General features: G+C 40.0%; 1 protein-coding gene and 1 long non-coding RNA gene across 5 annotated transcripts in view; one reads left to right on the forward strand and one right to left on the reverse strand.

Moving 5' to 3' along the window:
- The first annotated feature begins 4,424 nt into the window (after positions 1-4,424).
- LOC117484253 lies at positions 4,425-5,814 on the forward strand. Its single transcript, XR_004556096.1, has 2 exons — positions 4,425-4,789; positions 4,920-5,814. It is a non-coding gene; the product is annotated as an uncharacterized LOC117484253 (long non-coding RNA).
- A 1,641-nt stretch (positions 5,815-7,455) lies between these two features.
- Positions 7,456-16,537, reverse strand: part of LOC117484088 (myelin-oligodendrocyte glycoprotein-like) — a 39,591-nt gene continuing 30,509 nt past the window's right edge. For 3 of the 4 annotated variants that reach the window (XM_034132544.1, XM_034132535.1, XM_034132552.1), the window contains exons 3-5: positions 15,085-15,255; positions 8,817-9,008; positions 7,456-8,601 (exon numbers count right to left, since the gene is read on the reverse strand). In XM_034132544.1, coding sequence (XP_033988435.1) covers positions 8,378-8,601; positions 8,817-9,008; positions 15,085-15,255 — 587 coding nt within the window. In that variant the 3' untranslated portion in view covers positions 7,456-8,377. Of the gene's footprint in view, positions 8,602-8,816; positions 9,180-9,618; positions 9,674-10,966; positions 11,080-15,084; positions 15,256-16,537 lie in introns of those variants that run through there. The other variant, XM_034132560.1, reaches the window with a different exon arrangement.

Below are 16,537 nucleotides of genomic sequence, written 5' to 3' on the forward strand. Positions count from 1 at the left end.
ATCAATCAAATGTAGGTCGATTATGCTTAATACTTGAATATTCCTTAAGAAAAACCACAGCCTATCACAGCTGTCCATGCGGTTTCATTTGTTTTGTTGGCAGCTCATCCCTTAAAACAGAAGCCTCAGATTGCTTATCATAAGAGGAAATATGAAGGGTAGATTTCAAGCGTGTTAGATAAATAAGTCATTGGTCTTTTTTCTTATCAACTTAGATTTGATAGAAAATGTTTTCAACTTTGTTTGAAAAATGGGGCTTCTTAACACATGAATACTGTGTAATATCTGCTTTCATCTATATTTAAGAAGTACAATAACAAGACAAGCGGCTGTGGCTTAGTGGGATAGTGCGCTGAACTTGGTGTGCTGGACTTCGAATCAGGTGATAGCAAGTTCTAGTCCCACTGCAGTCAGCATGTCGTTGTGTCCCTGGGCAAGACACTTCACCCCAAATTGCTCCTGTGGAGATTGTCCACAGTACTGAATGTATGTACGTCGCTTTGGATAAAAGCGTCTAACAAATGACATGTAATGTAACAAGCACAAGTTTCATTTGTGGGCCATATTTCATTATACTTTTATAATTTGCTGAGGGCCAATTCAAAATGTAGTTTGGATACCACTGCATAGACTCACTTTATATATAAAGGGTATAACAGGGTGAGGCTCTGGGGCTGTGACGATGCTGACGTCATGCAGCAGGAGTGGGCGTGGTTAGAGCCTTGTGATTAGTTGTGATTGGGTTAGTTTCTTTGTCCGGGGGCGGGGATAGTTGTGGCCACACCCGCGACACAGAAAGTTCTAACCACGCCCACTCCAAATCCTGCTGGTTATGTGCAGGGTTTTCTGCAGGGTTTTTTGAATCACCTGGACCATATAAATTGTGGAGCATGTCAGTTCTTCTTCAGTTGAGCGGAGCTGAGGGAAGCTGCTGTATCTAAAACTCTCGTACTGTGATGCTTTTCAATGTGACTGAAGACATCCAAGGTAATGAATGGATATATTAAAGTTTAAAGTGGACTTATCATGCTATATTTGACAAATATATTGTAGGGCCATACCTATATAAAACATGTGTGTGAAGTTTTTTTTTCAAAATACCAAACAGATCATGCATTGTAGCCATGCCTCATTTCGCTCTATTTGCTCTTTTCCAGCCCTGTTTTTGCAGGGGCTGATTCTGTGACGTAGCTTTAATTCAAATGAGCTGCAGCTGACCACGCCCCCCTGCAGGAGAGGGGAGCATGCTCTGATCAGCTGCTGGGCTCTCAGAAGAGGGGGAGGAAAAGAGAGGCTCCGTCCTCCGTGTATTATTATTATATAGAGATCGTTATTCATTTGTTTTAAAGCTCAATAAATAACAAAGAAGACCTTTGACCGGTACTTTTCTAATTTTGTCCGGAAGATTTAAACTTTAACGGACATGTTGACCGGCGAAAACAAATCTAACTGAAACTCTGCCGCACGGTCCCCTCGTTCCTTGGAAGAGGCGGAGAGGTGGGTGTTTGTCATCTGCTGGTGGACTAACCGGAGAGAATTACAGCGAGGGAGGGATTGCATTGAATTACAGCAGCAGGAGCAAACGCCTGTGGGAGGGAGAAAAAGAGCCAGAGCGGAGAATAAACAGAAGGGCAACCATGGTAACCATGCGCGGGAAGTCTTCTTCGCTGCTTTTGTGGCAGACTACAGCGCCACTTACAGGCCTGGCATATGTACTCCAGCGTCTCCAGCACTTTCGAGCGGCAATGGCTGGCCGTGGCCCAACCCCCCATTCCCCTGATAGGTGGAGAGTTGCCCATATAGGCGGAGCTCCCCGTTTCTGACGTCAGAACAATTTCAAATCTGTTTCAGCTCTGTTGCAGCCCCGTTTTTAGAGATTTGGGTATGGAGGAAAAGAGAGAGGGTTGTGTTTTCTGACACTTGGCGAGTTCCCTGACACACCGGGGACACATATTCATGCAGTGCTTGAATTGGGCCGGTACTCACCGGTACGTAGTACCGGCACTTCAGATTTTTACCCATGTGGTTGCCGGTACTCAGTAAGATGCCGGTACTTAGCCGCCGGCATGACGCATGACAACAAATATGCCCAGCGTAGATGCACCTAGATGCGCCATGCGTCATGAGATGCCGCCGGTTGTCGCCGGACAAGGAGCCGACTGCTAATACAGAAATGCTGTACCTGTGTTAGAAATGTTGTCTGACGGGGAGCCTTCTCTGGTCGAGCCTCCTGCTCCAAGTTCTGTAGCACTAGCTCCCACAGAGCCTTCTCTCCCGTCTCTCATTGATTCCCTCTCTCCTTTCCTGCTGAAAGATGAGTGTACTCAGGGACGAGGAGTCATTTAACCAGCCGCCTGTAGGAGTCAGGCTTTACTTCTTTTATATCCATAAAGAAAAAGTAAATCTGTTTACAGTTCTGTTTCATGTGGATGTTGAGAGGTATCCATATATCTCTTAATTTTGCTCTCAAAGTGCACCAGATTGATGCATTTAACTTCAATATTTAAAACAAATCTTCCCGGGGGAGCATGCCCCCGAACCCCCCTAGAGGATGTCAGGTCCACTCCCCACTTATAAATGTAGCACTTTACCACTGCACCCCTCTAATCTCAGATGCACACTGAGTCATTTTGTTTAAGTACAGTGAGCCTTTCTAAAATATACCAGTAAAGAGACAAACCCACCAGCATTAGGATATACTATGACTTTGAGCCAAATACTTGTTTTTGGGCTGTATAAATAAATTGACTTGAAACAGTTGCTGATTTGGCACCTTTTTTTATTCCAATTCAAGCACTTGTATTCATGTATAAAAGACGTTACAAAGTGCATTTTGCAGATAGGTCCCCTTTAAGTATTTATCCCCATAGTTGCTTAGGTTTCTTTTTGTAACCAGATGTCCCTCTGTTGTTCTCGTCTTCTATAACCCTGAACAATGTGTACATATTATCTCAGGCTTTTATTTAAAACTGCAGCTACTTGCACACGTTATATGTTTACATGCTGTTTTTAGTAGTGTGTTTGTTAATTATAGTGTTTTCTAAATAATTCTGTATATTAGGACGTTGTGTAATTTTTATATGTATAAAATATAAGTTTATCTTTTAGTGTGTATATAAATATACTTTATTTTTGTTATTTATTAGTCATGTGCAATGTCGTTTTTTTTTTACTAGATGCTGCAACGAAAAAGTTTCCCAATTTGGAATTAATAAGTAATCTAATCTAAGTTTAAAATGGTTGTTGTTAGTTTGACAACATGAGGTTGTTTGTCTTCACTGTTTTCATATTGAGATGTCTACCCCTGAACAGCGCTGAAACAAAACTGAAGGGGGTTCAGTTCACAGAAATTAGCTGCAGTTTAAAGAGTCCCTCTGTGTCTCCTCCATCAGAGAACATAGCTGCAGTTTAAAGAGTCCCTCTGTGTCTCTTCCACAGGAACGTAGCTGCAGTTTAAAGAGTCCCTCTGTATCTCCTCCACAGGAACATAGCTGCAGTTTAAAGAGTCCCTCAGTGTCTCCTCCACAGGAACATAGCTGCAGTTTAAAGAGTCCCTCTGTATCTCCTCCACAGGAACATAGCTGCAGTTTAAAGAGTCCCTCTGTGTCTCCTCCACAGGAACATAGCTGCAGTTTAAAGAGTCCCTCTGTGTCTCCTCCACAGGAACATAGCTGCAGTTTAAAGAGTACCTCTGTGTCTCCTCCACAGGACCATAGCTGTAGTTTAAAGAGTCCCTCTGTGTCTCCTCCACAGGAACATAGCTGCAGTTTAAAGAGTACCTCTGTGTCTCCTCCACAGGAACATAGCTGTAGTTTAAAGAGTCCCTCTGTGTCTCCTCCACAGGAACATAGCTGCAGTTTAAAGAGTCCCTCTGTATCTCCTCCACAGGAACATAGCTGCAGTTTAAAGAGTACCTCTGTGTCTCCTCCACAGGAACATAGCTGTAGTTTAAAGAGTCCCTCTGTGTCTCCTCCACAGGAACATAGCTGCAGTTTAAAGAGTCCCTCTGTATCTCCTCCACAGGAACATAGCTGCAGTTTAAAGAGTCCCTCTGTATCTCCTCCACAGGAACATAGCTGCAGTTTAAAGAGTCCCTCTGTATCTCCTCCACAGGAACGTAGCTGCAGTTTAAAGAGTCCCTCTGTGTTTCCTCCACAGGAACATAGCTGCAGTTTAAAGAGTCCCTCTGTGTCTCCTCCACAGGAACATAGCTGCAGTTTAAAGAGTCCCTCTGTGTCTCCTCCACAGGAACATAGCTGCAGTTTAAAGAGTCCCTCTGTGTCTCCTCCACAGGAACATAGCTGCAGTTTAAAGAGTCCCTCTGTGTCTGCTCCACAGAAACATAGCTGCAGTTTAAAGAGTACCTCTGTGTCTCCTCCACAGGAACATAGCTGCAGTTTAAAGAGTCCCTGTTTCTCCTCCACAGGAACATTTGTAGTGAATGTGACTCAGACTTCCTATCAGGCAGAGGAGAACCAGAACATCACCCTGGAGTGGACCTTCAGCACCAGAACAGAAACTTCCCTCAGATCCATCTCTACCATCTGTCAGCTGTTAACTGAGACCAGACTCTACGTCCTGTTTCATCTAAATGAAGGCGTTGAATCCCCAGAGTCTCAGGATCCACAGTTTGCAGGACGAGTCCAGTGGGACAAAGACGTCCTCACAGAAGGACGCCTCACACTTCATGTCTCCAGACTCAGGACCAGTGACTCTGGGTTTTATGTGTGTGCCATACTCGTCAGACCTGATGGGACTAACTCTAGGAGATGCTGGCTCAACGTCACTGGTGAGTAACCCCCATTCATCTTTGTTATAATGTTAAACTCTCAGGGTGAGAACCTGAGAAATGTTGTAGATGTTTAGTTTTCTTTTTCAGGGAAATGTTTTTAAAACAGAGTTGTTTGGTGTTTTCACAGCAGCGACACATTGGAACAAACCTGAGACCCCCAACACAGGAAGAAGAGGAAGGATTGGCCTCTACTTTGTGTTAGCACTATTTGCTCTGTGTGGCTGTGTGCTTCTTAACTTCAGACGACAACCAGCCAGTGAAGAAGGTTCAGACTCAGGGACAGGTAACAGTTCAGCAGGTGGACCAATAGAAACAGTTTGACACTATCTGTTACATTAATGCTCATCTATAGACATTTTCACACTCCTGCACAATACTGACTCTTTAGATCTGCAGCGCTCTGACACTTTACTTCAGGTATACTGTACATCTTATCTTTCTTTCGTTGAGAGATAAACTAAAATGACCAAATGTGATTTCTGAGAGAATCTGTACCAACCAAAATTATTTATAATGTGATTTATTTATAGGCTGGAATCTCTGCTGCATTCTGACACATATTTAACAAATATTGCACCTCCTTTGATTTGGATAAGTCCATATTGCAGTTGTGTTGGATTGATCAGCCTTAGCCTCCATATGTATGTTTGTATAACGCTGTAGCTGTGAGGTCTAGAATCTATAAACAGCATTTGTTACGTTATACAGTATTTATCATTTACTGTAATCTTTCCTATCGGAGTTGCTCTCGGTCTCCGTTACGTTGCTTCAGTCCTGATGAAATATTTGTTCTGTTTTCTTGCACTTTGTATTGAAGTTAGACACCGTGACATGTTTTGCATAGTAAATATGTGAAGTTGTAGAAGAATGAGACAAAGAAATGTTGTTTTTAATAAGCTTTATTAGACGTCTGCAGGCAGACCTACCTGATGTTGTTTTCATTCTGAATGCCTATTTGTTTATTGTGAGATGTTTGAAAGCCATGTTGTTTTGTACATTTACAAATAAATATTTTGAATGTAGAGTGGTGTAATGTAACTTAGAACATAATAAGTACTGTACTTAAGTAAGAAATGTAGGTACTTGTACTTTGAGCATTTTCACATTATGCTATTTTATACTTTTACTCCACTACATTAATGTATCAGGCTCTAGAACAAATCGAATGGGGGGGCAATCATTTACCACGGGGGTCACAAACTGCCGTCAACAACCACAACACAAATACCAAGGCAACTTCCATTTCAAAACATGCTGTGAAGTCTCTGGTATTTCACACACAGCCTGTAATGGTTTGTTTGTAGTAATCCAGCAGACCATGCAGAATCAATGAGAGCAGCAGCTACAACATATGTACATTTATTTGATTTAATCAGGAAAAAACATGACAGGATTCCTCAAAATGAACTTACATTCTCACTGGATATACAAGTAAAAAACATTTTAAACATCACATTACATTCATGAAGGATTTATTTATCATTTATTTCAGATCTGTAGATGTTTCTGCTGATGCTTCTCTGTTGTTGTCGTTCTGCACCTGTCCACCAGGTGTCCTCGTTTCACATCCTGCAGTGGAGACAGTGATTGAACACTTTGTAATAATACCTGTCTCTACTGTGAAACTCACACTGCCTCAACAAACACGTGTTTCCAGTTCAATCTGCACCTTAGTCTCTATCTGTCTGTTCATATCTCACTTAAAGCTGAAACTCCTAATGTATGAAAGAAGTGAAACATGTAAAGGTTTGAGTGGAGTATCAATCAGAAGATCAAAGTTGAGTTCATTTCTGAAATCTCTGCTATTAATGAATATAGGAGTCAATGGGGCCGTTGGTTGGTACTCCTGTTACTGCGAGGCTCACAGCTCTGCATGTGTACGTCCCTTTGATTCCACAGAGCCATTGTTGGAGAGAGGACACCTTTTTATACGTTCTTCAGTAAAATGATGTACAAAAACTAACAAATGTGGAAGTTAGAGCAAATTAAAAATAAATGTGTAAGGCTATTTTCCAACCGCTCCACTCTGAACATTCAGCGCAATACACACCAATGTTAAAATCTGAAATGTGGCCTTTTTACTAAGAGTCAAACCAGGCTGAATATTTTGAGAAGCTTTAATGGGATTTGAATATTGTTTAAAAGTCAGAAGGTATGAAAGATGTGGAACGTTTTGAAGCCAGACTGGAGTCTCTACTTGAATGTATGAATGAGTAAAGAACAGCTGAAGATGGATCAAAAACGGTGAAATCGAGTCAGATTCGAACATTCCGTCCATTCATCTCAATGGAAAATGTTCTGAGAAAATATTGAGTATTTCAGAATTTTATGAAAGGTTTGAATTACAAAAGTAGTGAATGTTTAGATGTTTGAATGAAGTCTTACATTGAAAAATAAAAGCATATAACAGGATTAATGACTAGAAAAGCTTCATATATTATGGGATGTGGTCAATAGTACCTCCACAGAAAAGAAAAGAAATCTCAAAATAATGGAAACAAAAACTGCTTTTTATTTATTACAGAACGGGTTGTAACAGATTAAACGCAGTGGGGCTGAAATCCACACACACACACACACACACACACACACACACACACACACACACACACACACACACACACACACACACACACACACACACACACACACACACACACACACACAGTAATGCATCCTTTACTCCACCTTTAGAAACCCGTATGCATACATCGTCCAACAAAAATAGCAAAGTAACATTAGTATTTAACTCAAAATGAATATGTACATACATTTCATATCATTTAGCTGATGCTTTTGTCCAAAGCGACTTCCAATAAGTGCAAAAACCATAAAGAATCAAACTCCGAACAACAAGGAAAGTGCAGATATATTCACTTCAAGCAACAACATACCATAGGAAGTGCTGGTGAATCAGATGCAAGGCCTAAATTAACTCAACAAGCGCTTAGTTTTTTTTGGTTTAACAATCACATTCTCAGAAAATTCAGCTGCTACTGTACTAAACAAAAGAAAACATATATGTCTCTTCAAAATAAGCAGTAATGCACCAAATACAAAAACCCTGTTCTGCTCTGCACTGCAGAGACTTTACAAACCACATTTTGGATAACGGAGGGGAAAAAAAGTAATGTTTTTCTACTTTAACATATATTTATATAACTTCAGCTGCAATTCAGCAACACTTGAATTTCTTCGACTCCTACTAACTAGATGTAATGTTACTACATTCATTTCTTCCTACAAAGCATGTGTTGAAAATATACAATCAGCACGGATAAATCCAGTCAAGGATCAATTAGTTAAAACATGGTGGATACATCTGAATCATTTCCAGTGATCTTTTAAAGTGTCTTTCAAGTTTGTGTAGTGCTCACAGAATGTAATGTGATTACAGCAAACAGTGAATACATCAATAAACACTACGTATTACGCTTTGTGGTTCTTTTCATAATAGCTTCTGCATACAAATATACATTCTTCCATCATCAGTAGTTTTCTGACAGTTAGATCAGAAGATGATGAGAACCTTGAACTTTTCTTGTTTTATAACATTATGCTCCAACGATTCATTTGAAGAGGGTTTCAGACTCTTTGGGTTTGTTTCTCTGAGGAACTCATCGTCTGGAATCTACATTGAACTTTTTTCCTATAAGGAGATTTAGTAAGCCGAGCGTTGAGGACAAAGATAGCAGCAAAGAGAGACAGTAGAAATGCTGTAACTGGCAGTCCAACATAGATCCAGAAGTTTCTCCAGCTCTCTGGTTGTGGACTCTCTGTTGGTCTCTGAGTTTGGAGCTCAGCAGCAGCTGTAGAAAAGACACAGTTAGTAACATCATGTTGACATGGAGAAAACCTCTTTCCAGTGAAAATAAAGAGTTTATATAATACTTTTCTCCATCAGAGGTTGCAATGACCTTGCATCTTTATTTAACCTTAGAATAGACAATAGAGCTACTAGGATCTGCACATTAAAGAACCAAAGTTTTAATTGAACTTCCTGACTTCTACTGAGGTTACTCACCAGTGACGCTGAGCCAGCATCTCCTAGAGTTAATCCCATCAGGTCTGACGAGTATGGCACAAACATAAAACCCAGAGTCACTGGTCCTGAGTCTGGAGACATGAAGTGTGAGGCGTCCTTCTGTGAGGACGTCTTTGTCCCACTGGACTCGTCCTGCAAACTCTGGATCCTGAGACTCTGGGGATTCAACACCTCCAAGGAGATGAAACAGGAGGTAGGGTCTGCCATCAGTTAACAGCTGACAGATGGTAGAAATGGATCTGAGGGAAGTGTCTCTTCTGGAGCTGAAGGTCCACTCCAGGGTGATGTCCTGGTTCTCCTCTGCCTGATAGGAAGTCTGAGTCACATTCACTACAAATGTTCCTGTGGAGGAGACACAGAGGGACTCTTTAAACTGCAGCTATGTTTCTGTGGAGGAGACACAGAGGGACTCTTTAAACTGCAGCTATGTTTCTGTGGAGGAGACACAGAGGGACTCTTTAAACTGCAGCTATGTTCCTGTGGAGGAGACACAGAGGGACTCTTTAAACTGCAGCTATGTTCCTGTGGAGGAGACACAGAGGGACTCTTTAAACTGCAGCTATGTTCCTGTGGAGGAGACACAGAGGGACTCTTTAAACTGCAGCTATGTTTCTGTGGAGGAGACACAGAGGGACTCTTTAAACTGCAGCTATGTTCCTGTGGAGGAGACACAGGGACTCTTTAAACTGCAGCTATGTTCCTGTGGAGGAGACACAGAGGGACTCTTTAAACTGCAGCTATGTTCCTGTGGAGGAGGACAGCTTTAAAGAGACAAACTAACCAGAGACACAGGAGGTGAGGAAGAGGAGCAGCAGGATGAGGAAGATCATCTTCTTCCTGTGAGAGGACACACACACACACACACACACACACACACACACACACACACACACACACACACACATCATTCTATCTTTACCACATTACTTATTACACAGAGGACTGACACCAGGAACAGTAACAAAGGGCCCTCAAGTCCCATCTGTTTGCAAAGGCCCCTAATCGATCTGTTGTTGTGTCTGTCTGACTTTTGTTTTGTTATGTTTGTTCTTGCCCTATTACTTGTAAAGCGACCTTGGGTCCCTTGAAAGGCGCTATATAAATCGAAGCTATTATTATTATTATTATTATTATATGTCTGACACTAGGTGGCGCCAAATATCAACATTATATTTTATTTGAACTGAACCGGGAGATATTTCTGCTTTGAGATCAGACAACACAGCCGGCAGCTTTTGCATTAATGCAGAGTATAATAATATAGTTTTTAGTATTGCTGTGTGTGAGAGAGCTTTGTTCTGTCTCTACTTTCTGCACTATGATAACATTTCATACATCATCATGTTTTTCTGTATCAAAAATGCCCGTGAATGTTAAAACTCATGACCAGTTACAATATAAACAATGCGTCTATGTTTAACAGCCATGTTGTCACTGTTCCTCTTGACTGTGTTTGGTGTAAATAAAGTGGCAAACCGAGTCCAGTCTGCAGTATAGCTTCATATCAGCATCTCTAGAAAAAATAATAAAAACTGAAACTAAAATATGAAGTGGCATGTCTTTTTTGTAAACCTCTTATCATTTAAAAAAGAAATATATATAGGCCTATATATATTTCTTTTTTAAATGATATATATATATAGGATCACATATACCAATATCTAGTGTAGACGTGTTAATTAGTTTTGAACAGTACGTTCACAGGGACTGTAGAAAAAGCTGCATTTCATAAACGGGAGATTGTAATCGGTCCAGACTGAGACTTCCCGCATGACATTGAGGGTTATTATTTATTTCATTATAAATTATGTTATCCCATTATGTGTGTTATAACCAAACACCTTGATGTGTGAGGACATTTTGAACTGAATAGTGTGTTACTTTCACTTTCGACGTCCCCTTCTGTCTCACATACGATAAGACTGTTTTCCCAGCAGACACTACGCGCAGTTGTAGTAAAAAGCAGGCTTGGTTCCATCATGTATGAGTCAATATCTTGTATCATGTATCTTGAGGTATGTTGTGTGCTTGTTGTGTGTGAGTGTTTAAACTCGAGTGTAACAGGAATCAGAAAAAGGAATCAGCAGCGCGAGACATTTCCTCTCTAAAGAAAAAGGTGTGTTCTTCTTACCTTGAAACCTTTGGAAACTGTAGAGAAGTCACTGGACCGATTTTTTTCCACTGGTTAATTATTACCTACAGATGTAGTCACAAAAGTCCGTTATAACTTCGTGAAATGGAGAATGGACCGTCACCACCTTCACCCGTGTTGTCCTACCACGTGATTTATATCCTTATTTCTGATTGGCAAGTATACGTTTTGGGTTTTTCCTATGCGCTAACAAAACATAGAAATAACGGTGACACTGCCTCAACAAACACGTTTTCCAATTCAATCTGAACCTTAGTCTCTATCTGTCTGTTAATATAAAACGTACAGCTGTATAAAACTCCTAATGTATGAAAGGTGTGAAACATTTAAAGGTTTGAGTGGAGTCAGAGCCGGCCCTAGACATTTTGGTGCCCTCGGCGAGATTATGATTTGGTGCCCCCCCCCCCCCCCCCCTCCCAGCAATACACAATAGAATATATAAAGAATAAATGAAAAATCTCTACAAAAGACCAAAACACTACAAAAAATGAAACGTATTGACATGTTGGTTATATACATAAAGAAGGTTTCAAATGTATTCATTAATGTATGAACATGTTTTAATTTGCGGGTGGACGTCACATCCTCTAGGGGGGTCCGGGGGTATGCCCCCCCGGAAAGATTTGTTTTAACATTTTTAAGTAAAATGCTTCAATCTGGTGCACTTTGAGCAGAATTACTAGAGACTAGATCTAGGGGTACAACTCTAAAACACCCATATGAAAAAGATCGGTTTACATTTTAATAACCAAATAAGTATGTGAACATAACCAATAACCCATAGCCAATAACAAATACATGTAACTTATTTTATTTTTGTTGTTCATTCATATCTTATTTTACCTAGTTAACATTTATTTATTCATGCATATTTTTTAATATCTCCAGTTTTAAACGATATTTTTGGTTTACTGTCCTATAGGATACATTGAAATGATTTCAAACCTGTTTCTTTTTTTATCCCAAAAATTATAAAGGTGTGCCTTGGAAATATTTGTTTACATAAATTGTGACCAAACCTTTTGAGACCCACTGAGATAACTTAGACTAAAGTGAACTATCTAAACACTCAAGAGTCCTTTACCTCACTGAGCTGTAGTTATCAGCCTCAATCCAACAACAATCCGCTCGGAGGCTCGCTCGCACTTTGGCTGTGAGCTGCGGGCGTCAGATAAGTCAACATCCCCCACTTTCATCACTTACAGCGCACATCGTACAGGGCAAATGCAAAATGTTGCCGGCCCGGGGTGCAAATGGTGTTTACTTTATTAAATTATTAATGTAAATGTATTACATCAAGGGCAGAAAATTAGGAAGAATAAAAATTAAAAATTATTATTTATTTATTTATTTATTTTCTCGCAGCGCCCCTCCAGATCTGGCGCCCTAGGGCCGGCTCTGAGTGGAGTATCAATCAGTAGATCAAAGTTGAATTCACTTCTGAAATCTCTGCTATTAATGAATATACGTTAGTTGGTACTCCTGTTACTGCGAGGCTCACAGCTCTGCATGTGTACGTCCCTTTGATTCCACAGACACATTGTTGGAAAGAGGACACCTTTTTATACGTTCTTGGGTAAAAAGAAGTACAAAGAGTAACAATTGTGGAAGTTAGTTTTTATATTATTTATAAAATTTATTTAATTTTTATATTATTTATAAAATTTATTTAATTTTTATATTATTTAATTAATTCCCTTTTTAATTTAATTTAATTGTTATTAATAGTTTATTTCCTAATTAATATAAAATAAAAATAATATTGTAAAAAATATATTACATTTTGATTAAATATGTATTATTTAACAGGGACAGTTTACATAAATAAAAAATATCCAACCATCCTTTTACAGTTTGCATCAACATATAAATACACCAAGAATTAAATTATTTATTGTAATAATTATAACCAGAAACGCTGCACGGCTGAAGGAGGCAGCGATCAGTCTGATGAGGAGCGTGCACGAGGCGGGCGTGCACGTACTGTATGGACTACGTGGGGGTGGACCCCAAAAGGACGAAGGCCCTGAGGAGCACCAGAGAAGCATGACACACACACACACACACACACACACACACACACACACACACACACACACACACACACACACACACACACACACACACACACACACACACACACACACACACACACACACACACACACACACACACACACACACACACACACACACACACACACACACACACACACACACACACACACACACACACACACACACACACACACTTTACTCCACCTTTGGAAACACGTATGCATACACCTTGCAACAACAATAGCAAAAAGTAACATTAATATTTTAACTCAAAATGAATATTATCAGAATCCCTTTATTAGTCCCAGAGAGGGGAAATGTACATTGTTACAAAGACAGCTTAATATGACATACATTAAATATAATTTAGCTGATGCTTGTGTCCAAAGCGACTTCCAATAAGTGCAAAAACCGTAAAGAATCAAACTCCAAACAAGGAAAGTGCAGATATATTCACTTCAAACAAGAACATACCATAGGAAGTGCTGGTGAATCAGATACAAGTCCTACAATAAATCATCAAGTGCTTAGGTTTTTGTTTTGGTTTAACAATCAAATTCAGTGAGAGACATCAGTCTTTATCATCGCTGCTAGTGTACAAAAATAATACAAAAAAACATGTCTCTTGAAGATAAGCATCAACGCACCAAATACAAAAATCCTGACTCTTTACAAACCACATTTTGGATAATGGAGGAAAAAGAAAGTAAACTTTTTCTACACCTGTTCCCACATTAACATATTTTACATAACTTCAGCTGCAATTTAGCTACACTTGAATTCCTTCGACTCCACCTAACTAGATTTAATGCAAACATTCATTTCTTCCTACAAAGCATCTTTTCTTATAACGTAGTTTTCTGAGACTTATCTTAGACGATCTTTGACTGGAATTGTACTGGGAGTAGATTTTTAAGTTGCGTACGACTCCTATACTCCAACCCACAAGCTGACATCCTAACAAATGGACTTGTGTCATCTCCCGTTAAACTCAAGTGAGGAACAAGGCAGTCCCCTCTCTCCTCTCCTATTCACACCGGCCATTGAGCCATAGCTCGCACATGGGAGGAACCATCAACCTGTGGACTTTCTCAACGGCTGAAAGGGAGGACTTTCTACCTTGCTCTTGAAAGGATACGTGTTTTCCTTCAAAACAAACTAGCTGGAAAACCTTGTAGGACTTCCTGGAGCATACTGGTCTACAACATGATGGAGGATGAGGACACTTGAATATCATTTGGGCTGTGTTTCTATTTTCTATTCTTCTTACTTTCTTTTTCTGTTTTGTTAGTTTTGCTGATAGTATGTCAAGTCTGTCTTGTTTATGAAGTGTTATTTCTATGCAGAAAAAGTCTATAAAAACAATAAAAGAGAACAGGAACAAAAAAAAGAACAAACAAAGAAACAAACAAACAATATTAGAAACAAAAGGAGAATAAAAATGTGTTAAAGACAAAGAAACAAAGAAATTAAAAAAAACAAAATAAACAGACAAAGAAAAAGAAAATAAATAAACAATAAAACAATAAATTTTTGAAGAAGAAGGAACATAACAATGAATAAAGAAAAAATAAAGAATTACAAAATAAAAAACATATAACAGTATCAGTCCAACGTAGATCCAGAAGTTTCTCCGTCTCTCTGGTTGTGGACTCTCTGTTGTTCTCTGAGTTTGGAGCTCAGCAGCAGCTGTGGAAAATACACAGTTAGTAACATCATGTAGACATGGAGAAAACCTCTTTTCATACAATTCTGTATCAGATATTTTAATAACCTGCATGTTTATTTACCATTTCACATAGAGCTACCATCTGCATATTTAAAATGTTTTAATTTAAATACTCACCAGTGACGTTGAGCCAGCATCTCCTAGAGTTACTCCCATCAGGTCTGACGAGTATGTCACAAACATAAAACCCAGAGTCACTGGTCCTGAGTTTGGAGACATGAAGTGTGAGGCGTCCTTCTGTGAGGACGTCTTTGTCCCACTGGACTCGTCCTGCAAACTCTGGATCCTGAGACTCTGGGGATTCAACACCTTCACGTAGTTCAAACAGAACTGAGGTTCGGTCATTAGTATACAGGAAACAGATGGTAGAAATGGATCTGAAGTTAGTTTCTCTTCTGGTGCTGAAGGTCCACTCCAGGGTGATGTTCTGGTTCTCCTCTGCCTGATAGGAAGTCTGAGTCACATTCACTACAAATGTTCCTGTGGAGGAGACACAGAGGGACTCTTTAAACTGCAGCTATGTTTCTGTGGAGGAGACACAGAGGGACTCTTTAAACTGCAGCTTGGTTTTTGTGGAGGAGACACAGAGGGACTCTTTAAACTGCAGCTATGTTTCTGTGGAGGAAACACAGAGGGACTCTTTAAACTGCAGCTATGTTCCTGTGGAGGAGACACAGAGGGACTCTTTAAACTGCAGCTATGTTCCTGTGGAGGAGACACAGAGGGACTCTTTAAACTGCAGCTATGTTTCTGTGGAGGAGACACAGAGGGACTCTTTAAACTGCAGCTATGTTCCTGTGGAGGAGACACAGAGGGACACTTTAAACTGCAGCTATGTTCCTGTGGAGGAGACACAGAGGGACTCTTTAAACTGCAGCTATGTTGCTGTGGAAGAGACACAGAGGGACTCTTTAAAACTGCAGCTATGTTCCTGTGGAGGAGACACAGAGGGACTCTTTAAAACTGCAACTAAGTTTCTGTGGAGGAGACACAGAGGGACTCTTTAAACTGCAGCTATGTTTCTGTGGAAGAGACACAGAGGGACTCTTTAAAACTGCAGCTATGTTCCTGTGGAGGAGACACAGAGGGACTCTTTAAAACTGCAACTAAGTTTCTGTGGAGGAGACACAGAGGGACTCTTTAAACTGCAGCTATGTTTCTGTAGAGGAGACATAGCGGGACTCTTTAAACTGCAGCTTGGTTTTTGTGGAGGAGACACAGAGGGACTCTTTAAACTGCAGCTATGTTTCTGTGGAGGAAACACAGAGGGACTCTTTAAACTGCAGCTATGTTCCTGTGGAGGAGACACAGAGGGACTCTTTAAACTGCAGCTATGTTTCTTGTGGAGGAGACACAGAGGGACTCTTTAAACTGCAGCTATGTTCTTGTGGAGGAGACACAGAGGGACTCTTTAAACTGCAGCTATGTTCTTGTGGAGGTGTCACAGAGGGACTCTTTAAACTGCAGCTATGTTTCTGTGCTGCTTTACTGAGAACAGCTTTAAAGAGACTAACTGAAGCTAACCAGAGACAGAGGTCTCCTCAGGTGAGGAAGAGTATTAGGGTATGAGGGGAATAAAGAAGAAAAGGACTATTTTACTTTTTTATTTAGCATGTTAAGAAAAAAGCCAAAATGTTGAGTAAAATATCAATCTTTCAATTTGAGTGCAGTTATTAGGAAAAATGTATCAGAAAAAACAGTTAGGCGCTTTAAAAGTTTAATTATTGAGAATAAACATTGAACTTTAAAGAATAAATTACTT

This window comes from Trematomus bernacchii, unplaced genomic scaffold (genome assembly GCF_902827165.1).
Source record: "Trematomus bernacchii unplaced genomic scaffold, fTreBer1.1, whole genome shotgun sequence".
Classification (NCBI taxonomy): domain Eukaryota; kingdom Metazoa; phylum Chordata; class Actinopteri; order Perciformes; family Nototheniidae; genus Trematomus; species Trematomus bernacchii.